The sequence below is a fragment of the Ostrinia nubilalis genome, chromosome Z (genome assembly GCF_963855985.1).
Source record: "Ostrinia nubilalis chromosome Z, ilOstNubi1.1, whole genome shotgun sequence".
Classification (NCBI taxonomy): domain Eukaryota; kingdom Metazoa; phylum Arthropoda; class Insecta; order Lepidoptera; family Crambidae; genus Ostrinia; species Ostrinia nubilalis.
Genome location: NC_087119.1, coordinates 8,269,220 through 8,295,183, shown reverse-complemented (window position 1 = coordinate 8,295,183; position 25,964 = coordinate 8,269,220). Strand labels below are relative to the sequence as shown.

The 25,964-nt window shown below is 36.8% G+C and overlaps 2 protein-coding genes and 1 long non-coding RNA gene across 4 annotated transcripts in view; all 3 read left to right on the top strand.

The window, feature by feature from the left end:
* LOC135087063 (uncharacterized) overlaps nt 1-16,393 on the top strand; it is a 45,244-nt gene extending 28,851 nt beyond the window's left edge. The window contains exons 8-11 of the mRNA XM_063981909.1: nt 9,351-9,502; nt 12,780-12,875; nt 16,065-16,232; nt 16,314-16,393. Of these exons, the coding sequence (XP_063837979.1) occupies nt 9,351-9,502; nt 12,780-12,875; nt 16,065-16,232; nt 16,314-16,393 (496 nt within the window). The remainder of the gene's footprint in view (nt 1-9,350; nt 9,503-12,779; nt 12,876-16,064; nt 16,233-16,313) is intronic.
* A 504-nt stretch (nt 16,394-16,897) lies between these two features.
* Nucleotides 16,898-21,088, top strand: LOC135086746 (uncharacterized). Its single transcript, XR_010260587.1, has 2 exons — nt 16,898-16,987; nt 19,815-21,088. It is a non-coding gene; the product is annotated as an uncharacterized LOC135086746 (long non-coding RNA).
* Nucleotides 21,089-22,488: 1,400 nt separating this feature from the next.
* Nucleotides 22,489-25,964, top strand: part of LOC135086839 (uncharacterized) — a 149,780-nt gene continuing 146,304 nt past the window's right edge. For both annotated transcript variants that reach the window (XM_063981646.1, XM_063981645.1), the window contains exons 1-2: nt 22,489-23,762; nt 24,592-24,757. In XM_063981646.1, coding sequence (XP_063837716.1) covers nt 22,890-23,762; nt 24,592-24,757 — 1,039 coding nt within the window. In that variant the 5' untranslated portion in view covers nt 22,489-22,889. The remainder of the gene's footprint in view (nt 23,763-24,591; nt 24,758-25,964) is intronic.

Below are 25,964 nucleotides of genomic sequence, written 5' to 3'. Positions count from 1 at the left end.
GAAGGTGAGTGATGTACTCGCCATTAATGTTTATGCCGAATCCTTTCCATTCCAGGAGTTTGAAAGCGTCTTCCAATGCAGCGGTGAACAGTTTCGGAGATATAACATCTCCCTGCCTAACGCCTCGCTGCAGTGGAATCGCCCTCGTGCTCTGCTCCTGTACTCGGACCGACATGGTGGCGTTTTTGTACAAGCACTTCAGCACCTCGATATACCGATAGTCAATACGGCACCGCTGGAGAGATTGTAACACTGCCCAAGTCTCAATCGAATCGAAGGCCTTCTCATAGTCCACGAACGCCAAGCATAGTGGCAAGTTATACTCCTCAGTCTTCTGTATAACCTGCCGCAGCGTATGGATGTGGTCTATGGTACTATAACCTTTTCGGAATCCGGCTTGTTCGGGAGGCTGGAAGTCATCGAACCTACGCGCGAGACGGTTCGTGATGACTCTCGAAAACAGTTTGTAGACATGACTCAGAAGCGAGATGGGTCTGTAATTCTTCAGCAAGGTCTTATCACCTTTCTTGAAGAAGAGCACCACCACGCTTCTGTTCCATGCCTCTGGCGTAGTTCCCTGGAGTAGGACGGAGTTAAAGAGTCTCTGAAGGACTTTCAGTATCGGTGTTCCACCCGCATTCAGAAGCTCCGATGTTATTCCGTCATCACCCGGTGCCTTGTTGTTCTTTAGCTGTTTGAGAGCCATCCTAATCTCGTATAGGCTGATGTCCGGGATATCTTCGGTATAGTGTCGAGTTAGCTTAGCTCTTGGATCTGAAGTTGAGCTATCAACGGGTTTGGTGACCGAGGTATATAGCTGTCCATAAAACCTCTCGATCTCACCCAGAACCTCGGCTGTTGTTGACGTTACACTACCGTCCGCCGTCGTTAGCTTCGTCAGCTGGCTTTGCCCAATAGAGTTGTCTCTTGCGAACACTTTGGAGCCTTGGTTCCGCTCTATCGCCTCTTTAATACTGTTAGTATTAAAGTTGCGAATATCATGTCGCAAGGACTTCCTTATCTGTCTATTGAGCTGCCTATATGCCGTAGCGTCAACGGAGGACTGCAGCGTCATTGCACGTCGTTCTGCCATGAGGTTGAGGGTGTGGTCGGTGAGCTTTTGCGGCTTGTCTTTACGACGAGGTCTAAAGAATTTAAGCCCAGCCGCCTGGACAGTTTCTACGAACCCGTTATTGATCTCATCCACTGACTCGCAGTTTTCCAGGCATGCAAAGCGATTTGTCAACTCGAGCTGAAAGCTCTCGGGGCAGTGGATATGGGAATTGTAGGGTCGGAGCGTAGACTTCATCAGACGGGACCTTTCTAGCTTGACGTTAATATTTAGTATGCCTCTGACCATTCGGTGATCACTACCGGTTTTCACCCTGTTGATCACGGAGACATCACTAAATATTCGTCGCTTTGTGGTCATGATGAAGTCAATCTCATTTTTCGTAGAACCATCGGGACTCATCCATGTCCACTTCCTATGAGGCGGCTTCTGGAAGAAGGAGTTCATCGCAAAGAGGTCTTCCTTCTCCAGAAATTCGGCCAGCCTCTGCCCCCTGGGGTTCCGTTGCCCACATCCAAATTGCCCCACTCTCAGCTCATCATCACTTCGCATGCCCAGCTTCGCGTTGAAGTCCCCCATAACAACATTGAAGTAGGTTTTAGTAGTATGTATGGCCCTACTTATGTCCTCATACATAGCCTCTACTTCCTCATCTGGGTGTGTAGAGGTCGGTGCGTATACCTGAATTACCTTCAGCAAGTATCTTTTGGATACTCTGAGTATCAGGTAAGCAACCCTGCTCGACACACTTCCGATGGTGATGATGTTGTTAATGAGGGACTTGTGGACGAGAAACCCGACACCACCTTGGGACAGTTGTTCGCCCTCCCGGTAGTAGAGTAGGTTGCCGGATTTTAGGATGATCGTGTCCTCGCCCTCTCGTCGGACTTCCGATAGTCCCATTATACTCCATCGCAACCTACTCAGTTCGTCTTCCAACTCTGTGATCCTTTCATCAGTCCTCAATGTGCGTATATTATGCGTTACCAGGGCCAGTCGTCGTCGGTGTGGGTAGCCAGTCCGCCTCCGGAGATTCTTAGATAGCAAGGCCAGGCGGAGATTCATTCTTATTCTTATTATTTTTTTACTTACACAATAAATTATGAATTTCGACGAAAATTGACACCCCTTATGATATTTTACATTACCACGACCACAATTTTTCAAATATTCCTGTTTTTCTGTTTATATCGACAACTTAAGTAGTGCTGCTGTTCACCCCAACTCTTAAAACCCCCAGAATCCTTGCAGTTTTTACACAAAAGTTAATCAAACTATGTTATTTCCTTAAAATTTTCAACGATTTTTACTTTCACTCCACTTTGACTCATCGTTTTGTAAAAAAAAAGTATGAACACTACTGCGCACAGTGTGTTATGGGACTGTATAAACGGACATTCTCATTGATTTGATGAAACGTATAGAGCTCAGTTATACAAACATGATAGTAAAACTCCCGTTTGAAAATTCCACGTAGTTTTCGCGGTATAAAAATTCAAAGTTACCTATTTTTTTACTTCAAAATTATGCAAAAATGTTCTCACTCGTTAACTAATAACATTTAATTCAGAATTGTTATAATACTTCATAGAGCTCTTAAAACTACAGGTAATAAGCGTATTAAGTGCTTCGTAAACGCATTCAGTTAATTAGGAAAAATGATTTTAGTGATTTTTGTTTTTATTTTTTTTCTCAATTATACCTTAATATATGCAAACATTTTTAATTGCAAGATATAGTCTGAGATTTAATCTAATTGTATTAATAAAATCAGCTTTAAACTCCGTGATATATTTGAGAAAAAACATAAAACGTCTTAATAAAATTTTTACGAGTCTAGGGTCGACAATTTTGGAAGGAATAATTCATGTCTAAAAAGTTTCAAATCCCGCCTGTTATGTGCATAGTGTTGAAGGTTCTAAAAAGTCACATTCACATTGTTTTTAACCGACTTCAAAAAAAGGAGGAGGTTCTCAAGTCGAGTCTTTTTTCTTTTTTAACACTCTTATATTGACTTAAGTTGTATGTAAGTAACTAGCTAAAAAAGTATGTAAACAAATCTAGGAAGTCGAATTTATCCTACCTTTAATAATTTTCTCATCGATTTGAAACCTATGTACTATCAGGGACTCGAACGCCTTGACACCTTAAGGGCCTAAATTGTTTGCACACACACGCTCGATTATGCTCCGCCCCCGTTCATTCATGTTTCGGGTCTAAGCAGCGTCGGCGCACCACTGTAGATGTTTGCCCTAGCAAACCAAGCTCTATGTAAAGCATTTAGGATTGAGTATTGCTTATTACCCGCATCCGTAGCGCTCGTTTGGCAACGTCGCATTTTAGTCAATTTGAAACCCAATAAAGAATCGCTACAAAATATTATATGAGGCTTCGTGTAAAATTTGAACTAGCGATTGCCCGCTCGGGTCACAAAATTGCTATCGCACATTCCGAGGTAACTATGCAATTTCCCAAGAAAAAAGTAGCCTTTTCTACAATTATTGTTGATATTATGAGTGTAAATCTCATGATATTAGTTTAGCTAGTTAGGGCGAGAAATACAAAATCATACAGTTACTTTCGAATTTTACTTATTTAATAGGTATTTAATTTATTCGGAACTTATAATTTAAAACAATATGTTATTGAATTAATTAGTAAAGAGTTAAGGAATATTTGTGGCTTAAAAACAATTATTGTAAGATCTAGCTATAACTTTCTTAAATCCTTGAATGTTAATAAAAACTTATAATAGGTTTCTATTTATTTTTAATGCATATTTTGTTTTCCGTCTTAAAGAAACACTTATCTACGTTATTAAAATTTAATATAAATATTGCACTAGGTAGCAATGATCCAGGTAATTGGTTATCGTAAATATTATAATATTAAGTTAGTTTTATTTCAAATTCAATTTTTTATTGCACATTAAGTGTCTTTACACAAGGTCTTAAATCAATAACAATTAAACTTCAAACTAAATAATACTTAAACAGTTAACAATGTATAGATAAGTTTGTAAGTAAATATAAGAATTATTTTGAGAGGCATGGTTCAGTAATCGAGCGGAGGTCAATAAAAAGGCAATCAAACAGTCCAATTACTAGCACGGGTCAACACAAATCAATCGATTATTGATCACGAAACTTCACAAAAAAACAAAGGAGAGAATATGTCGACAGATCGCCAAAGCAAAAAGCAGACAGACCTCGTATAAAAACACAATATTAAAAAAATACATATCTATTTGTTTGTAACCAAATTATATTATTAAAATTCTAAGGCTGAGTTGCACCATCTTACTTTAACTTTAACAAACGTCAAAATTCTGTCAAACTCCATATAAAAAGCACCGGTTACCGTTATAGTTACGGTCAAAGTTAGGTGGTGCAACTCAGCCTAAAACTAAGAAAGATTGAAGAAAAAGAAACATTTCGTTTTAAACCTTAACCGTGTGACAATAAAGTGCACAATGGTATTTCGTATTGCAACCTAAGCCCTGATTGTCTCTTATTGGTCGTAGTAAAAATATAGTAAAATGCGTAACCAATTAGAGACGGGGTGACCACGTGACCGGAGCGATGCTCTTACGCTAAAATTTCTACAAAGTGGTCAGGCGGAAGAGTCCCCGATAGTACCTAAATCGAATGTCAATACAATAATTTGGTACAATCGAGCTGATGATATTTAAACATCCAAAAGAAATATTGCTATTAAAAAGTGATGGGAAATTTACAATTCTATATGGCGCATATTTTCAATTTGATTTTCCTCAAATATATCACGGAGTTTAAAGCTGATTTTTATTATACAATTAGATTAAATATCAGACTATATCTTGCAATTAAAAATGTTTGCATATATTAAGGTATAATTGAGAAAAAAAATAAAAACAAAAATCACTAAAATCATTTTTCCTAATTAACTGAATGCGCTTACGAAGCACTTAATACGCTTATTACCTGTAGTTTTAAGAGCTCTATGAAGTATTATAACAATTCTGAATTAAATGTTATTAGTTAACGAGTGAGAATATTTTTGCATAATTTTGAAGTAAAAAAATAGGTAACTTTGAATTTTTATACCGCGAAAACTACGTGGAATTTTCAAACGGGAGTTTTACTATCATGTTTGTATAACTGAGCTCTATACGTTTCATCAAATCAATGAGAATGTCCGTTTATACAGTCCCATAACACACTGTGCTGCGGCAAGTTTTTTATAAAGTTGACGCAACTATCCAAGATTCCAAAATGGTATAATACTCTAAGAAACCTAGTCCCAAAAAAGATATGCGTACCATTTTTACAAGCACTTCGCTTGTTAGTTAGTATGGGATAAATCTTGCAACTGAATTTAAAACCAGTTCTCCTTAACCAATTGAGCTAAAATTTGGTATACTTGTGTAAGTACGATGACAATGCAATATTATGGTACCATTGAGCTGGATGGAGTCTGGAGGTGGCCATAGGAACTCTTAACGAAACGGCGGAATTGCATCTAGTTTGGGTTCGTTGGACTTGTCTTTTAGAGCACTTTAGTGCTAGATGATGTCCAGGGTCCTGATAATGAAGTCAAGAGGTGGCAGAAGCTGGCCATAGGAACTCCTAAACGAAACGTCGGAAGCTTATCAAGTTTGGGTTCGTTGGATTTGTCTTCCCGAGCACTTGGGCCATGAGATTGAGAAACAACTGAAAAGTTTAAAATAAAGTTGTAATAAAAAAAAAACTTTTTTTAAAAACAAGCTTGACTTCGTTTGAAAATTATAACTGACTTCATCATCAAGACCCTGGACATCATCTAGCACTAAAGTGCTCGAAAAGACAAGTCCAACGAACCCAAACTAGATGCAATTCCGCCGTTTCGTTTAGAAGTTCCTATGGCCACCTCCAGTCTCCATTCAGCTCAATGGTACCATAATATTGCATTTTCATCGTACTTACATAAGTATACCAAATTTCAGCTCAATCGGTTGAGGAGAACTGGTTTTAAATTCAGTTGCAAGATTTAACCCGTACTAACTAACAAGCGAAGTGCTTGTAAAAATGGTACGCATATCTTTTTTGCGACTAGGTTTCTAAGAGTATTATACCATTTTGGAATCTTGGATAGTTGCGTCAACTTTATAAAAAACTTGCCGCAGTAGTGTTCATACTTTTTTTTTACAAAACGATGAGTCAAAGTGGAGTGAAAGTAAAAATCGTTCAAAATTTTAAGGAAATAACATATTTTGATTAACTTTTGTGTAAAAACTGCAAGGATTCTGGGGGTTTTGAGAGTTGGGGTGTTGGGGTCACATTCTCATTGGGATATATTTAAAGATAATTATGGGGGCTTATTCGCAAGAACAAAAGGGGCACGCTTTCATCAAAATATAGTGGGATTTGAGAGACGACGTTACCAAGGCCGGTATACTGAAAGCATGATAGAGTTAGATTTTTATGAGAAAAATCTTCTATGGAACATGACAGGAAATTAGAACTTCTCATGTTTAATAAATATTTGGACTCTATTTTAAATTTTCTCTTGTGAGAATAAATCTTAAATGGATGTTTGGTATGTTTTAATAATTAGAAAGAATGAAAGAAAAAAAGAAAAAAAAATTGGCAACAAATTAAATCATCTCTATGTTCATGTTTCATACATTCATTGATATGAATTTTTCTATTTTTTAAACATAAAAGCAAATTCAGAACATTTTTTTGTTGTTATTCTTATTTCTAGGTATTAAAGCAATAAAAATAAGCTATGCATTACCCGTGCGCAAAAATGCTGTAGACAGTTGTTATTTATATGTATTGTACAGTCAAACAAAAGTACACATTCTGGTCGCGGAATCTCTCAAACTACATAATTATTATAAATGGTTGCAGTATCCTCGATGTGTCATTAGAAAGACCCCAGACGTTGAACACTTATTAGCATTCAAATTGATTCTGTATGCGAGTTTGCTTTGATTTATAATGTAATCTTGCGACGGAAATTTTTTCAAATCTTTTGATTGAATACGCTATTGAAAGGTTAATTAAAAAAACATAACAGAACATTTGAAATATTCCCTTTTATCACATCGGATTGCTGTTCAATTTGTTGATGACTTACGAATGTCAATGAGGGTTTTTGATTAAAGATAAAAGGTTTTATAAGGTTAACCAATGAAAAAGTAGGTACTGCGCTCAGATCATAAAAGGGAAAGAAATTATTTGTGTTCGATTTCTGACCTTATTTATTGAATACCTTTACTTATACAGTGTGAGTCACGTTAAAGTGTACATATGAAAATAGATGAAACTAGACCTATTTTTATCGACAAAAAAGTGGTCAAAAATTTTTTGAGATTTTTTTTTAAATTTTTATAGATTTTTTTTTCTACCAATTACTTATTGTAAAGAAAACGTAATAACTTTTAAACTAAGCGGTATATCCTGATAAAATAAAAACAGTAATAATGCTAAATAACAGGCGATACTAAAAAAATACATACAATACACAAAAAATGCCAACAAATAATAAAAAATGTTACTTTTTGAAAAAAATCTGCTTAAAAATTCGTGTTTTTTTGGTTATTTGATAAATTTCTCCGAAAAATGCCCCTATAACAGGTGGTTTTTATTGTTTTGTATTATTCTCTATTGTATTACCTTTGTAAAACCAAAAATTGCATGTCTCTATCCCTATCACAACATTTGCTATGATCGTTTGAACTAAGCCTCTCCGGGCGCGCCATTCAACGCTTCGTTAACAACGAAACTGAAAATGGCTCTAGATTTGTAATTTTAATAAAGACAAGTTAGATTTCAAGTAAAAACAAAAGATTTCGAAGTAAAATAAGCATTTTAGTTAAAATTAAAATTGTCCCTACCTGTAGAGGAGAATAATGTTGTGGTAGGCCTTTGTTCAAACTATCATAGCAAATGTTGTGATAGGGATAGAGACATGCAATTTTTGGTTTTACAAAGATAATACGATAGAGAATAATACACAACAATAAAAACTACCTGTTATAGGGGCATTTTTTGGAGAAATTTATGAAATAACCAAAAAAACACGAATTTTTAAGCAGATTTTTTTCAAAAAGTATCAATTTTTATTACTTGTTGGCATTTTTTGGGTATTGTATGTATTTTTTTAGTATCGCCTGTTATTTAGCATTATTACTGTTTTTATTTTATCAGGATATACCGCTTAGTTTAAAAGTTATTACGTTTTCTTTTCAATAAGTAATTGGAAGAAAAAAAATTCTATAAAAAATTTAAAAAAAATCTCAAAGACCTCTTTTTTGTCGATAAAAATAGGTCTAGTTTCATCTATTTTCATATGTACACTTTAACGTGACTCACACTGTATTAGCTTGCCTTTGATTTATTTTCATTAGATCTATGCATCATCTATTAAGGGCAAAATTTAGCACTTGTTTTTTTTTTCACCACCTGATCAAAGGTTGTGTAGCAGAGCCAGTGTAAACTGACATGTAAGATCATGAATCAGGTATCCTCTTCAGAAGGATGACCTCTTTAGTTTGACCGATACTCCCCATATTGGCCAGTAGTAGGGTTGGGAAAGCCTGATGTTCGCACATTAAATTATTTCGATTATTTTTAAAGTGTGTGCTATGGAGAGGGCTATGCTTGGTGTTTCTTTGCAAGATCGAATCAGAAATGAGGAAATCCGTAAACGAACTAAAGTCGCTGACATAGCCCGACGGATTAGCAAGCTGAAGTGGCAATGGGCAGGGCACATAGTACGCAGAACTGACGGTCGATGGGGCAGCAAGGTTCTGGAGTGGAGGCCGCGTACATAGGGTTGCCAGGTCCAAAAACACAAAAGCCGGACTCTGTGCTTCGTTTGGCCGGACATTTTACCCTAAAAGCCGGACATGTGACAATTAGTGTCATAGCTCACGAGTGAGTACTTCATCGTATTATCGGTTGCCCAACATAACATCCTGATGCGTGCGCTTTATATTATTGTGTGACTCGACTTTCGCCTGGCGCAGCAGGCCAAATAAAAAGCCTAACAAAAGCCGGACAGGCCGGACAAGACAATATTTGGCCGGACAAGACCGTAAAAAGCCAAACATGTCCGGCTAAAGCCGGACGCCTGGCAACCCTACGCGTACAGGAAAACGCAGCGTGGGACCGACAACATCGTAAAGGTAGCAGGGAAGCGCTGGACGCAGGCCGCTACCAATCGATCAACGTGAAAGTATTAGGGGAGGCCTATGTGATGATGATGATGTTTCTAAAGTGAAAACTTATAACATGAATTTATCCAACAGATATGTGAACGATAAAAAACAACTTCGTGCTCAGATCGACGCGGAGGATCGCGAGGAGAGGAACCTAACTAAAGCTTTGGATGAAAAGGGAAAACTCATTATTGAGATGAAGACATCTTTGCAGCAAATCAATGAGTTACTCTCGAGCGTGGGTAAGTCTTATTTTAGCGAATGACTCAATTAATAATTAGAGAATAGGTTGGCCGTAGGCCGTATCAGTAGGTAAGTAAATTATAATATTAAATCACAAAGAACTAGTAGCTAATCTTTGTGGAAATTTTTACACATTAACCGATCGATGTAATGCATAGAGCATATTTGTTTAGGAATTTGAAGTACAGTTTGGTCACTTTGATAAATCTTAAATTTTTAGGTGTTTAGTTTGAGAAGATATTTTAGCGAAAATCTTTTGTCAGATTATTTAGTAAAATCAGATTCAATAGTTAGTTGAATTACAGTCTATTGAATATACAGAAAAAGCCACCGTAAAAGTTAGACTTACGTTATACCATTAAATCTGATTTTTATGTATAACTAGCTGACCCGGCGAACTTTGTTCCGCCTTAATGGCAATAAATAAGCAGACTTTTTTTTATCCTATGTCCTTCTCCTGGCTCTAAACTACCTCCCTGACAATTTTCAGCTAAATCGGTTCAGCCGTTCTTGAGTTATAAGTGGAGTAACTAACACGACTTTCTTTTATATACAGGGTGTTAGGTAAATGGGTATATGAGCCGACACTAGCCCATGTTAACATGGTCATATAAATGGTATGGTGAAGTCAGAAAATTGATATCTTCATTTTAACTATTTTAATTTTCATACAAATCGGATTTTGTAAAATTTATTTTGTATGAAAATTAAAAAAAATAAAATCATGATATCAAAGAAGAACGGTCATCTGTGACCCAGGCCCGACAGAAACGAGACATACCTCAGTTTTTTTGTCATGTCTTAATTAGTTAAATTATATATTTTTTATATTCGAAATCTATGTATAACACCAAAATATTATCCTTTGTTTATGTTCAGGCGTTATACAAAAACTAATACAAAATGCCTATTTATCACCAAAATTGGTAAATTTATGTACCTAAATGTCTATTACAGCTGCTATATAATGTATCTAGGTGACCTGGAGATACATCCGGATTATACAGGGTGGAAACGATGAAGTTACAAAATCCAAAAATTCAATGTTACCAGCTTCCATAATCTGTAACCTATTATTGGTACCATTTGATAGAGCTCGTGAAGCACTTTCAGAATCAGTAACTCGTTTTTCGATATCTTGTATAGTTTAGAAATAATCAAGTGAGATCACTTATCGTTCCATATGTATAACCACCCTGTATAATCCGACTGCATCTCCAGGTCACCTAGATACATTCCATAGCAGCTGTAATAGACATTTAGGTACATACATTTACCAATTTTGGTGATAAATAGGCATTTTGTATTAGTTTTTGTATAACACCTGAACAAACACAAAGGGTAATATTTTGGTGTTATACATAGATTTCGAATATAAAAAATATATAATTTAACTAATTAAGACATGACAAAAAAACTGAGGTATGTCTCGTTTCTGTCGGGTCTGGGTTTTTTTTGTATGGGGCGTGACCGTTCTTCTTTCTGACTTCACCATATCATTTATATGCCTATGTTAACATGGGCTAGTGTTGGCTAATATACCCATTTACCTAACACCCTGTATATAGATATAGATATTTGGACAATAATTAGAAGTATTTTTCCCAACAGCTGTACAATTCTGCACGTCATGCCGCACCATACATTAAGTGGTTCATTTAATGACGCCTTTGTGACGCCATAAATACAGACCTTTGCCATATGTAGGATTCATCGGCTCAATTATGGCCACACAGTTCGCGGGAATAGTACAGCTGATATCTTTAGGCTAATTGAATAATCAATCATGTCTGCCTTTAATACCTAGCAGCTAATTACTCTTAGGCTGAGTTGCACCAACTTACTTTAACCTTAACTATAACATTAACCGTCGTTTTTTGTATGGAGTTTGACAGATCTTTGACGTTTGTTAAAGATAAAGTAAGATGGTGCAACATAGCCTTAATCAATCGATACTAATTAAAGACGTGACTTGGCCGTTAAGACTAATTTTTAATAAGAATGAAAAATGTTTCATGTACAGTCGCCACCGTATCAGGTTACATATTATTTTTGTAGCAAAATAAAAACTTTTATTAAGACTATACAGTGTGTCCAGGGAAGTAGTATCTAGTAGTTTAAGGGGGTGATCTATGGACAATTTTTTCGAAGAAAATACTTAAATTCTGGGGCCTACCTCTCTTACAAGGATTTAAGTTTTTTATTTTTAGTAGGTTGACGTCATAATGTAAACAGTTTACATTGCTTGCGTAGTACTAAAGATTATTCGAACGTTAAGTACTGATACCGCACATATTTTGATTACTATGTGTTAATATGTACTTATAATGCATATTATAATATGTATGTGTTACGGTTAAAGTGATAAATTGAAAATTATGAATAATAACCGGTTATTATTAATAATTCCCGACAATCGCGGTAAAAGTGATAAATTAATAACATTTAACAGTGATTATTTAATAATTCAACCTTAGTACTAACACATTTCATAAAAGAGAACAACATCTTGTGTAGGCACGTGTTCGTGTGCAGCCAAACTTTTGAACGTTTTGATATCATAAGTATATTAATATAATTTGGCATAATGAGTTTGGAATGTTTCTTGCATAATATTACTTTTCCATGATGCCTATAACATAACGTTTTAATTTAAAGTGAAAAATAGGTTAAGGTGCGGCGGGGGTGGCCCTTGGGCCACCCCTAAGCCGCCTATTTAGTTTTATACACACATAAATGACCTCATATTAATCACATTTACCAAATCATGCGGTAATTATTCATAATAACCGGCGATTATTCATAATTTTCACATTTATCACTTTGACCGTAACATATGTATTTACAAACAATGTATTTAAGTATGTTTATATCCGTTGTCTAGTACCCGTAGTACAAGCTTGGCTTGGGTCTAGAAACGTAGTGTAAAATGTCCAGGGATATTTATTTATATATTACTTTGTGTGTGTGAATTTCTAATGCGACACTGAGTTTCTAACTCAGCTCATTACTTGGCATCTCTCTATATCTCTATGATAAGGATGGATTCAGTAAAAAGTAATGTTTTTTACTTAAAATTTAATTGCTCTACCTCAATTAGTTCCAACGTTATTGTTGAACGTAAGAGAAACACTCGTGTTCCTGCAGAAGATACTAAATGACTTAATGATGATGATGATAATGATGATGATCTATGGGTCTTAATCGCCATCCTTTTCAGCCAAACGGCAAAGAAAAGCTTCTTAATTAATGTATTCCTCTATTTTCTTAAAACAGGGGCCGCGAACGCACCACGGCCTATGAAGGTTCCAGCGGCGATTCAGTACGCCCTCGAGGAAATGGTGCAGCCGGTGCCAGAGGTTGAAGCAGACTGTGAGTACATCTTGTCACCATAGGTGTGTCAATACGCCCGGTTGGACTGGTGGAGTGTACTGGACATTATACCACGGTAATACTATCTATACAGTATTACAACTCGGCCATATTTTTGAAACAAATGTCAACAGCCGCGCGGTACGTCACGGTATGACAACATGCGGTAGGGCTGCTCACCTACAGTACCCATTATAATTACATCTGCCTACTTAGAATTTCTATCTAGTTTTGTGATTGTATTTTTTTCTTAATTAGACAAACAAAATACTTTGTGAATGGAATAGGATAAAAATGTGTGTTGTTTTGTGATTAGTAGATTTAATTTTAAAAAACTACTAAAATAATTTTGAAACTAATCATAATAATTACCTTTCACTTTAATTTTAGGCGGGCGAAGTCGTGGGCAATAGCTGGTAAAAAACCAGCTTTTGCCCACGACTAAAATTGTATAAAACAATAATTATAATTTTCATTTCAAATCATACTGACTGAAAATTACTATTTTGACAGTTATTGACTAGTTTTTGACCAAATTGACCGTTAATGACGGTCAGTCAAATTCAATCACTTTAGTCATTTTCAACACTAGGCCACCGACATTCGCGACAACCCCGACTTTCGCATCTCGAGCGCATCCCGATATTTGAAATTCGAAGGAAAGCTCGGGTTTCGTCTGTTTATATGAAGTTACAATACTGTATGATATTATTACCGTGATTATACTGAGGTTGCATGTTCGATCCCCGCCAATACACATTATCAAATGCCCGAGTTGTAACTTGTATACGTGTATTTGATATATCTAACCTTCCGCCAAACACCCTGTATACAAGTATCTATAAATGAAACACTTGAGTGCAGTTAGGATCTACAATTTATAAGCTAGAGTAAAATTAAACTAATCATTGGAGCCATAATGAAAGGAATCAGAACAATAGGACCAAGTCAAAGCAATTTGATCACAAAAGGGTAAGAGAAAATATACTTAAAAAAGTGATTATGAGATTAATTACCTACATTCACACTGAAGCGCTCTATGGCATCTCTCTATACTTTAGTTTGTACTTCGAATTATTAGAGCTAAGCTAAGTATGCGAATAATTAAGGGAACTATTCCGCTATTTAACCTGTCCGTCCATACCGGGTGTAAATCTAACACCCTTCCCCGTTAACCTCCCGCGTGCCGATCTAACAAAGTCTTGTCATTGTTACTCGCTCGTAAAATGTCAATCGTTACTTCGTTCATACTTTCCGGTAACCCGGTTCCGGTAATCTGGGTCCCATCTGGGTAGAGTATCTCTCTAGCTAAGCTTGCATAGTTTGGTACAGCATTATGAAAGTAGCCCGCAACGTCATCCGCGTGGTCTTAAAATAATATACAGGGTGTAACAGGGAGGGTGGATCATCGTAAGTCAAACGGTGGGGGACTTAAATACCTATCGATATAACCCCCATGTATGTTCCGCAATTTTCAATGGTTCCAAAGTTATTGAGATTTTTGTGAAAAAGTAAAAAGCCGGAATTCAGTATAAAAGTCTTCACTGTAGCTTAACTACTGGACCTGCTTGCATGTTTTTTTTTCTAGAAGTAGTTCAATAGCGAGTCTTAATAATTTGACCTACCCTCTTATTTAAATCCAAGCTAGCAGTTGGTCAAAGCTGGCTCAACGACATGCTTGAGGATTTGTTATGTTCATAAAGTTACTAAAGTTGGCAACGTTATCAATCATTTCAATTTTGGCACTTTTACCTAATATTATTAAGCACAAATGCGAGCTTTTAACGGCTCTTGCTCGCAAGTCAGACGCACTCAGCGTGCGAGTAAATCACGTCCCACTCCGCTGCGAGCTGCTCGAGCGAGTTTCCAATTTCCTATTCGATTCGGCATTCAGCGCTGTGGCGTACGTCGTTTATGTTCGTATTGTGGATTCAAAAAGCTAAATAACAACAAATTTTCTTAGCTCCACAATAGGTCATTAGGTAATATTAGTTGATATTTTTAAATTTTTCACCCGCACAGCTTTTAATATAATATTTAGCTATATTCGCCTTTGTGGCATATGTGTGTAAGTCAGAAATAATGTAGCTTTTTTGCAAGGGATGCGTTCCTTCCTACAAATTCGCAAAATGTCAATTTTTACCTATTTAGAATACTTATGCTTCAACCACACCAACGCGCGCAGATTGCCATCGCCGGTGCAATCAGTATCACGGCGCGATCATAGGCCAATGACAGGTCGCGAGGATTATCATGGGTTGCGCGATCTGTCATTGGCCTATGATCGCGCCAGCGATGGCGATCTGCACGCGTTGGTGTGGTTGAAGCTTAGTCATAGGCTCATAGCAGCGGCACTAGTAACGTCGTGCTACGACAGTGTGATCTGCGGATGTGGTCAATTCCGAAAGATCAACCGTCCGCGAAAAACGATCACGGTTTTCTCAACAAACGCTTTTTATTTTAATCGAACAATGGTTAATCAAAACAAAGAGCTTTTAGTACAAATATGAGAGAATCCATCTTTCTGATTCCTAGGCCACGAGAACGCTTTTAACGTGAAATAAAACAATAATTATTTCAAACCCTCGTTAAAACGTTTGTTAGATGTTCCTCACAGACCTCATTCTGTCGGCTTAATGATATAACAGATAAACGCTATCTAAGCAAAGATCTTGGAAAAAAGAACGGAGAAAAGAAATTCTTAGACAATTTTACTTATCTATTTCGTATTCGTCAATTCATCTAATATCTCTCGAGGCTACTTTTCATTTTGATATCCACTCATTGTTCAGTTGTTTAGTTCCAAGAAATTATGTTTTGGTAGGGTTTTGTGTGATTTATGAAGCATTTTAGTTCTGTGTTACTCTGTTTACGTCTATGTCCGCTAGGTATACCTACGCTAAAAGTAAAATGTTTGGGATGTTACAACTGCTTCTAGCCTGTATCAATATAAAATAGCGCAACCCCTGAAAAAAAATGCATGATGAAAGTAACCGAGCTGCTTACACGACTTCTTTTTAGCACTGACTTACATTATTGTCCTGAAGCAGTAGTAGGGTTAATACTTCTGGGATTTCTGGGATAAAAACTGCTTTTTGAAAGCCGGTTACTAAAAATTCATTACTTTTTTTTTGCTATTTTGTATTTTGGGTTCGACTTGACAGTTACTTAAATGTAACTTTTTTACAGTCGATAAGCTGATCCTGACCGCACGGCAGAAGCTGACGGTGCTGATCCAGGCGGTTTCCAAGATGGAAGTGACGCCGGAGATCAAGTTGAACGCCAACATCTTCTACCACAACATCCTGGCGCGCTCCATGCAGGACAACTACAAGGACGACGTGGTCGCTGAAGGAGGTAAGAAAGAATTTATTTAGGGTCAATATAAGTACTTCTTGGTAGTCTAAGTCAGGACTTAAGACCACATAAGTTACGCAGAAGTTGACGGTGCTGACACTGAAGATCAAGTAGACGAAGCCAATATCCTCTCCAACTACCTAAAAGGACGGGATGAGTGACGCTCAAGGAGGTGAGACAGAATATATGGGGTCAATATCAGCAGTTTTTGTAGTCTAAGTGAGAACACGCGTGGCAGTAGCTGACTGTGCTGATACAAGCAGTTTCCAAGATGGAAGTGACGCCGGAGATAAAGTTGAATGCCAAAAACTTTTACCACAACATCCTGGCGCGCTCCATGCAGGACAACTACAAGGATGACGTGGTCGCCGAAGGAGGTAAGAAAGAATTTATTTAGGGTCAATATAAGTACTTCTTGGTAGTCTAAGTCAGGACTTAAGACCACATAAGTTACGCAGAAGTTGACGGTGCTGACACTGAAGATCAATTAGGCGAAGCCAACATCCTCTCCAACTACCTAAAAGGACGGGGTGAGTGACGCTCAAGGAGGTGAGAAAGAATGTATGGGGTCAATATCAGCAGTTTTTGATAGTCATAGTCAGGACACACGCGGAAGAAGTTGACGCTGCTGATCTAGGCGGTTTCCAAGATGGAAGTGACGCCGGAGATCAAGTTGAATGCCAAAAACTTTTACCACAACATCCTGGCGCGCTCCATGCAGGACAACTACAAGGACGACGTGGTCGCTGAAGGAGGTAAGAAAATAATATTGTTTGAAGTCAATTTCAACACACCTTGATTTTTTACGTCAACAAGACACGCGTGGTAAAAGCAAACAGATAATTCAGACGGTCTCTGAGATAGACGTAACGCCAAAATCTTCCACAACTAAAAGAACATGGTGGTCGCTGAATGAAGCGAGAATAAATTTATTTGGGGTCATTATTATAAGTACTTTTTGGTAGTCTAATTTAGGACACACGTGGAAGAAGATGACGGTGCACATGCCAGAGTTGTCCGAGATGACTGTGACCCAGGAGATCACAGCAAATGCCTTTTTCATTTATCTATCTACCTACTTAGTTCTCGTGAACACCCCTTCGCGGTAGTGTTTAAGAACTGTTGAGGCTAGGTAATAGTCACCAGAATTCAGATTCTGAGAGGAATTCAACATTAGATTTTTTAGAACAAAATACTCAATCTTCCATAATACAGGATTTGTAAAAATATTTTAAAATGTCATCAAGGCTTACTTCATTATATGTGGTTAATTTCTAGGTCAAAAATTGTATTCCTTAGTATTAAAAAATTGTTAAAAGCAATACCTATTTCGCTGTATTGTTTGTTTATTTGTGTGGCAAAGCAGATATCATTGTTCGAGCGTGCCCATTCACGGCGGTCACTCACTGTGGGGAAATCGAAACCTGTGCTTTGATTTCATACTTGATAGAATCTAATGTCTATATTCGACACAAAGCAACGCGGTGTTTGTGTTTTGACTTCATGATATTAAACGCTTCACAGGTCAACACCTATTGATTAACTGTTTAGGCCCGATTCGACCAAACTTTTATCCGAGAATAAGTCCTGGTATAGCTAGCACATTGACAGTTTCAGTATGGGAAATATGTCAAAATGTCCTATAACTGACGATTTATTCTGATATTAATATTTACTCTTGTTTGGTCGACTCCACCTATAATCGATTGTAAGTTGCCTGTCACCAAACCCTTGACACCATCACCCACGTATTCTGTGATGATGTTTCATTCTTATATCAGCCCATAAAAGTGTATGAGGCTTTTGGAGGACAAAAGGTTGTATACAGACTGTTGATTTCTCCAAAATATAATTAAATTCAAACACTTGATAGGAACTACGAAAGGTGTAGTACCTAGTCCCGCCATAAATGATACTCGTATTACCACGAGACTCTCATTATACACGTCCGCTTTAACAATAGTGTTGAATATTTGCTCTAATTCTAACGTTTCACGTTATTATTTGTTGAAACTTTTCAGGACCTGCGCGTCATTATTACTAACTCACTACAATTCATTATAATTCATAAATCTACTAAAACAAATTCCCAGAAAATAGGGCAAGGTGGAGGTCAGAATAAGTATCAGTCACTAATAGAAATTAAAGTGGCACTTAGACTAGTTTTCTAAAACCTTCCGCCTCTGTAACTGTAAGTCGGAATAAACAAGATAGATTCTATTAAATTAAAAATACTTAGATCGTGAAAGACGGGGCTGATATATTTAATTCATTTCATTTCGCTGCCCTGCTACTGAACAATTAAGCTGTAAGTGCTCGCCGCTGCAGCGCTAATTAAAAGTGGCGTTATAGTGCGGTTCGACCTTTTGCAATTTCACTTTGAGACAAGATGATGTTCAGAATCTTTGAATTATACTTACAGACACTGTTATGACCACAACCGCTCTTTTAATCAGTAAAAAGCCCTACATTTATAAAAGTTTTTAAATTACTTTGACTTGTGTGTCTTTTTGTTCAAAATGTAATACAAGTTAATTGTGTCCTACTTTTCGACAGTCTTTTGTATTTAAATTTAAATTTATTCACAAGTCGGATGGATGACAATGTAATACTCTAGCTAGTGTCACAGAGTGTTGATTATAGACAGATGTTTCGGCAAAAGATCAAAGTACTTAACTAATGAGAACACTCGCAACTTGAAAACTACAGAAAAATGTAGAGATTTTCAGGTGTTTTATAGGAAACTAATATTATAAAGAGGAAAACTTTGTTTGTTTGTTTGGTTGTAATGAATAGGCTCAAAAACTACTGGACCGTTTTTAAAATTCTTTCACCTTTCGAAAGCTACATTATCCACGAGTAGCATACGCAAAATTTTATTTTGGAAAAAAAATAGGGTTCCGTAAAATATGTAGATAATGTAGTCCACGCGCGCGAAGCCGCGGGCGGAAAGCTAGTAGGAATTAAATCGCAATATTAGCTGTCTGAGACTCCATCAATCATGAAAATAGAAGTGAACTATGTAGTAAATACTAAATAGATGAACTTAAGTCACAAATATGCAGGTGATAGGATTCAATCGTACCGTCGACATTAACATTATCAGTCAGGTTGAATGAAACCGACACTACACAACCAGACTGACTAAAAAATTCACTATGTCCCATATAGGAGTCGAACCCAGATCCTCTCCCACCACTGAAGCACGAAGGCGTCAATGTACGCGTATCTAGGGTTCTTTTTCAGAGGGGCTTAGCCCCTGACATGTCATGTCACGGGAGTGGGGAGGAGGGGTGCGATTAGTATCATAGCGGTTTATATTCTGCTTGCGCAAATATGACCACATTTCCTCATACCGGTCTAAGCTCCAATCTAAGCTCCAATCTAAGCTCCAACCTATACTTTTTCGACTTTTAACACTTTTTTTCTCCTTCTTGTCTGCGTGACCTTGAGCTCTCCACTTTGCCCTGTGGCGCTCTATGGAGCCGGTTTTACGTCTCGTGTAGTATCCTAAGAAGAATCTGAGGATACGAGCATGCATTATAAAGTAAGGTTTGTTATAATTATGGTTATCTTCTGCAGGACTAATCGAGTTTGAGATGGAAGACCCCAACGTCCCCAGCCACGCCATAGTAAAGTTGAGGAGCAAGCAACTGGTGGACGCCCAGGTCAGCGAGTTCGACGTGCCCGCCGACGGAGGGAAGAAGTGAAGAGATGATGTGAAGGAACGCGTCATGGAAGCAGCATTGTGGTAGCAGCTGACAATAGACTATTTGGCACCATTCCCCAATAATTTTAAATCACAACATAAAAAAAATACACTTCATTCTGGTGAAACTTAATTAATTTTAAATTACCTGTAAATAAGGATTTTTTGTTGCATTTTAATTGAAAAAAGTAGTTTAATTCTGTAATTATTCGATAATGAAAAAAATTAAAAAATATGTGTCCAAAATTTTTTTATTATCTGTCTGACGGACTATACAGGGTGTTAGGTAAATGGGTATATGAGCCGACACTAGCCCATGTTAACATGGTCATATAAATGGTATGGTGAAGTCAGAAAATTGATATCATCATTTTTATTATTTTATTTTTCATACAAATCGTATTTTATAAAATTTATTTTGTATGAAAATTAAAAAAAATAAAATGATGATATCAAATTTCTGACTTCACCATACCATTTATATGCCCATGCTAACATGGGCTAGTGTCGGCTCATATACCCATTTACCTAACACCCTGTATATGTTGCGGTTAATGTGATAAATTGAAAATTATTAATAATAACCGGTTATTATGAATAATTACCGACAGTCGCGGTAAAAGTGATAAATTAATCACATTTAACAGTGATTATTTAATAATTCAACGTCAGTACTAACAAATTTCATAAAAGAGAACAACATCTTGTGTACGTGCTCGTGTACAGCCAAACTCTTGACCGTTTTGATATCACATATTAATATAATTTGGCATAATGAGTTTGGAATGTTTCTTGCATAATATTACTTTTCCATGATGCCTATAACATAATGTTTTGATTTAAAGTGAAAAATAGGTTAAGGTGCGGCGGGGGTGGCCCTTGGGCCACCCCTAAGCCGCCTATTTAGTTTTATACACACATAAATGACCTCATATTAATCACATTTACCAAATCATGTGGTAATTATTCATAATAACCGGCGATTATTCATAATTTTCACATTTATCACTTTGACCGTAACATACATATATATAGAATTTCGATTTCATTACCCAGTCATCAGGGACCCAAAGATGCTTGCTGTCGAGTCGCCTACCGTTTATTTGTAACAGTTTCTAGTCAATAAATTGTGGTGTTATTATTTTAATATGTTTTATCATTTCGAAAAAGTACACTAAGCATAATATTAGTGTAAATAAGGGACCGGTCTTTGTGAAAATCTTTGGGGCCTTTGTCCAGCAGTGGACGTCATTCTACTGAAACGGACGAAGGAACAAAATAAAGGATTTATTAAGAATTTTAACGGTTAAAATTCTTAATGGAACCTAATATTAATAGCTTCTTTTGTCGTAAGAATTGTAACAATAGGGTCTTCAACGTAACAATTCAACCTTCATGTTAGTTACGTATCTTTTCTGTTAGAAGATTACCTACCTATGTTATGTTTGCCAGTAGGCCGCAATAAGCAGTTATCACGCCATTTTATCGATTTTGCCCACACATTTTGATGTCGGTCGATAAATTATATCACGGCGCGCATCCTAGCCCAGCAGTTCAGTCAAATTTAATTATTTACACATCTCACGCGTCACTTCCATACCAAGTTTTAGGTCGGCCCATTAACTTGTTCTGAGAAACTGGTGACTGTGACACTCGTGTGACCTTATCCAATAATGGTCCAACTTTACTACGGATCCCTCTAAATTTTGATGATCAGAGGGCTTAGTGTGAGTTTAAATCAAACGTCGTCACTAGTGAGCGCGTAAAAAAATGTATGACGTATAGTACAGCGCCCTTAGCGGAAACTTTCAAGATCTAAAATGTTCATATACTTTTTAACGCGCTCACTAGTGACGAGGTTTGATGTAAACTCACACTAAGCCCTCAATATTATGCTTTGTGTATGTTCCCAACAGAGGTTCGCATAATCTGAAATCTATTTTAATTTTAAAAAGAAAACTAAAGTAATGAGCGTGGTGTGACGTATTCTTATTGGCCACGTAAAACAATTGCTGCTAGGAACGAAATTAAATTCAAGATAGGTGATTTTTTTTTAAAGAAAATAGCCCACTCATACAATTAACATTTCACCAATAGGCACATTTCAGGTATCGAGGCTCACGTTAGCCGAGTTAAAATTAAAGTTAAAATTTACCTAACAAAATAACTATTTAATGCATTTGCATATTTATAAGTGTAAAGAAACCTATCGAATGGCGTAATGTAATCAATTTATTAGGCATGTTATCGTATCTTTCACTTTCAGTAGGTCACACATAACATACCTACATTTTATGTTTTAAGATTTTTCAGATAACATGCTTAGTCACATTTAAAACTTTGAATATTTTTAGTCTAAAATTTAAAAAATAAAATGTTAATATTATATCGTGTGAAAGTTGCAAATGATTTCGATCAGTTATATTTTTACTTATACGTAAACCATTATTCTAAAGATATGCGATACATTATTATCACCTATTATCTCGGCCCTCGAGATATCTCTGAAGCGATAAGTTGAAGAAGCGACACACACTAACGCGATCACTTCGACTCGTTTTCACGGTGTTTACTTTAGCCATACTTTTGCTTACATGGTGACGTTGCCGGTGTTCTCTCACTGACGTTGTCGCGAACGCGTATAATGAAATAATTACTTCGATATCAGTATTTCTTCAGAGTCGCACACACGTAGCGTTCGCCGCTAGCTACATTCAGATATTTATTACTTCACACTAATAGGATTGGGTGCCGATTATTCTTAATCGTTATCGTCACTTTTACCTTCAATATGATGGTATTATTTGTACAAGTGTAACGTTGAACGTGAATTGTGATAAAATTGTGTGTAAATTAACGGCACCATGAGGTTGTTTTGAGTGATGCTAGTTTTATTTAATTACTGCAAACTGTAATTGTTCATCGAGTAGAAAAACACAGCCGCAAACATGGATAGATTTCGACAGAAGTCGAAAAAAGAATCACCAATGAAGCACGTCGACAAAGATAAATCCAGCCTTTTCATTGCCGATGTCAAATCCATGAAGGAGAATATCAAAATAAGGGAAATATTACGAACTGTAAAAATGAATAGTAGTATGAGAATAAAGGCTCCTCGTGGAAGTAAAATAATGCAAAATAAAGATTTCAACGATAATGATGACTTCGATGAGGCCCAAAATAGCGAAGGAGCTTCCGATAGGGAGCCACACAGTGCAATTAACCAGGAAATGATGAAGACAGTAGATGATACTGTTACTGACACATTAAATGTGGAAACCAGTGATCAACAGAACTGTGGTAGTGAGGACGACGCAAATAACGAACGAAAAGAGGGTCCAGAAGATTCTCCGTATACAGAACAAAACGTTCCCCAAATTGAGACGCCAAGTGAAAGTGCAGCAAGTGATGAAGTAGATGTAAATAGTGACCATAATTCTGAAAAAATTAAAATTGTTATAACGTCTAGAAGTAACGATAACTTAGCAGTCGACCCTGCTGTTTCACCTGAAATTGCAGCATCAGTCCCAAAAGGCAAGCTTACACAGTGTCGTGAAAGAAAGTTATCACTCGATCAAACGATGCTGAATAGGCGCGAGAGTTTCTCTCAATCGGAATTAGATCTGCACTCAATTGGAAAGTCGCCTTTGGAAAGAAAATCTTCGTTTTTCAGGAAGAAAATGGACAGTTTCCTGAAAAATACTACGGAGATATTCAAAAGGCAATCCTCGCACCTGTCACGACGGGGGTCAATTTCAGTTTCGTTGCAATCGTTGAATGAAAAGACTAACCTTGATAGCGAAAATAAAACCTGTGATAAGGTAAGTTTCTAATCGGACTATTTTCAAACAGTTAATCCAATGATTAGCCCTATAAATGAGTAATAACAGGTTAAAATGAAATAACAACTTGCGTTTGAATATGAAAATATGACCGTTCAGATAGATTAATTAAAAATAGGCAACTAGGAGTAACGATATAAACACGTATCTAGATTTTACTTAGCTTATCGAACAATATTTTCTAAAGTAGGTAAGTAACAAAATAGTTTATAGCTAAAAAATAATAAATCAGTGATGTTGACACTGCCCGCACGTGCTAGACTATTTGCTGTATTATGTACTATGATTCACAGACTATGCTGCTGGTGTAATCATTATTAGTATATTAGCTACCTACCTAATGTCGTGTTTAGATTTAACATTTAGACATGTTATCATTATTTACTGAAGTATACTCAGTGTACTCGTACATGCATGTGTGAGGAATAACTTCATATAATTATTTACTATCTTCCTAATTCTTCTTCAATCTGGGCATAAAATAGGCAAAACACGACGTGTAAGTTATTTATTTAAACTTCTCCCATTAATAGTACCCAAAAGGATCACCTCTTTGGTTTACGTACCTACTCAAGCTATTTCGGGTAGCAAACAGTTTAACAGTTTGAGTTGGCTTTTACAATTGTAACTTTTGTCCATTGTACTATGTTTTTTAATGATATTCTATCAAATGGAAGAGCAATATCCGCCTTGGGATGGTGCAAGGTGCAAACCTTGTTTCCAAAGAATTCATGCCATCAAGATCAACATTTACTAGTTCACTTTTCGATTATGCATTTATTTGAATATCATGGTCATGGCATTTCAGATGAGTAGCACGACCAGCCTTCGGTCATCTTCAACAGTGGGCCGCAGCGACTCCAGCCTCTCGGCCAGCCAGGGGGAGAGGTTGGGCCAAACAGACAGCCCTGCTGGCACCCAGCCGGGCCTCAGCGTCAGCCAGCCCCTCGACCGGTCCACGGAAAGCATTAACAGTAAGTTTTAGACCATTGGTTCCAAAAGTGCATGGGAGGTGCAAAGACCTTCAAAGGGCGGCGCGGGCCATCTGTGTACTTAAGTATATAAAACCTGCGACCGCTGAGAGAATGGAGAGTCACCAGCTTTTTTAAATTTCTTTATCTGACGAACAATAATATGCTTAAGAAGGCGATATCGTGCGTAGCCCACCGGGCTAAGATGTCACATCTTATTAAAAACTTTGATAACACTCAAATTACTTATGCCAATACCAAAGTTAACAATCCCCCAGCCCAGCAATTGATATACTTGAGCTGCGATACGGTTAAGATACAGATTTGTAAAGTAATAACAGCGTTTCATTCACTCGATTAACTTAGGTTCCGTCGAACTTTGATCTTGGATTTTGCTCAAATTAAGCTCTGCGATGTATTAGAGCAAACTTGAGTAAGAAACTTTCAGTTCTGGTAATTCTGCGAGTGAGCCAGTGCAATCTAAAAGCGAATCCATTATAGGGGCGATCTTTTGTATGCTTTGCAAGCGCGAGTGAATGAATCCAAGTGACATAAGTATTTTTGAAGTATTCGAATTAATAACGCATACGGATTTGTATAATTATATTCCTCTCAGATTTCCATAAAAGTCAATTTTTCTAAATCAGTACGGGAATTCTGCAATATTCGGTCGAGCCCACTCGTATTTTTAATCCAGGTTTGTTTAAAAGAGCTCTACTAATGGGGCCCAGCTTTCAGAACGAGTTTAATGGGAAGTGGGAACCCGTTTACTAGTTATGATAAGTAACTTTACTGTTATTATTTCGGTTAATACAGGTTGTCCCAAAAAGTAGTGTCAAGCCGAAGCCCAGAGGTAGAGCATCATTAGGGCTACCCGAAATTGTAAGCATGAGCTAGTTTAATTGTATGAAAATATGTTATCATATTACCATTTTAATCTGCATAAGACCTAAACAATAGGTTTTCATTAAAACGAAACCTCTTCAGATTTGAGTAATGGAAAGTTCTAATTTATTTGTGTGTAATAATGGTCATTTAAAACAATATTGCTTGAACACAAAGATGTATTTGTGTATGGCAGTTGCGAATGCAACAATAACTTGTAAATGTTCTGTTCTAACTTTCTATTGTATAGAAAATTTTGTCGGGCAAGCTCTAACAAATCATTTAGTGAAGCTTACGTTTAAAGTCCAAAATTAACAAAAACAAT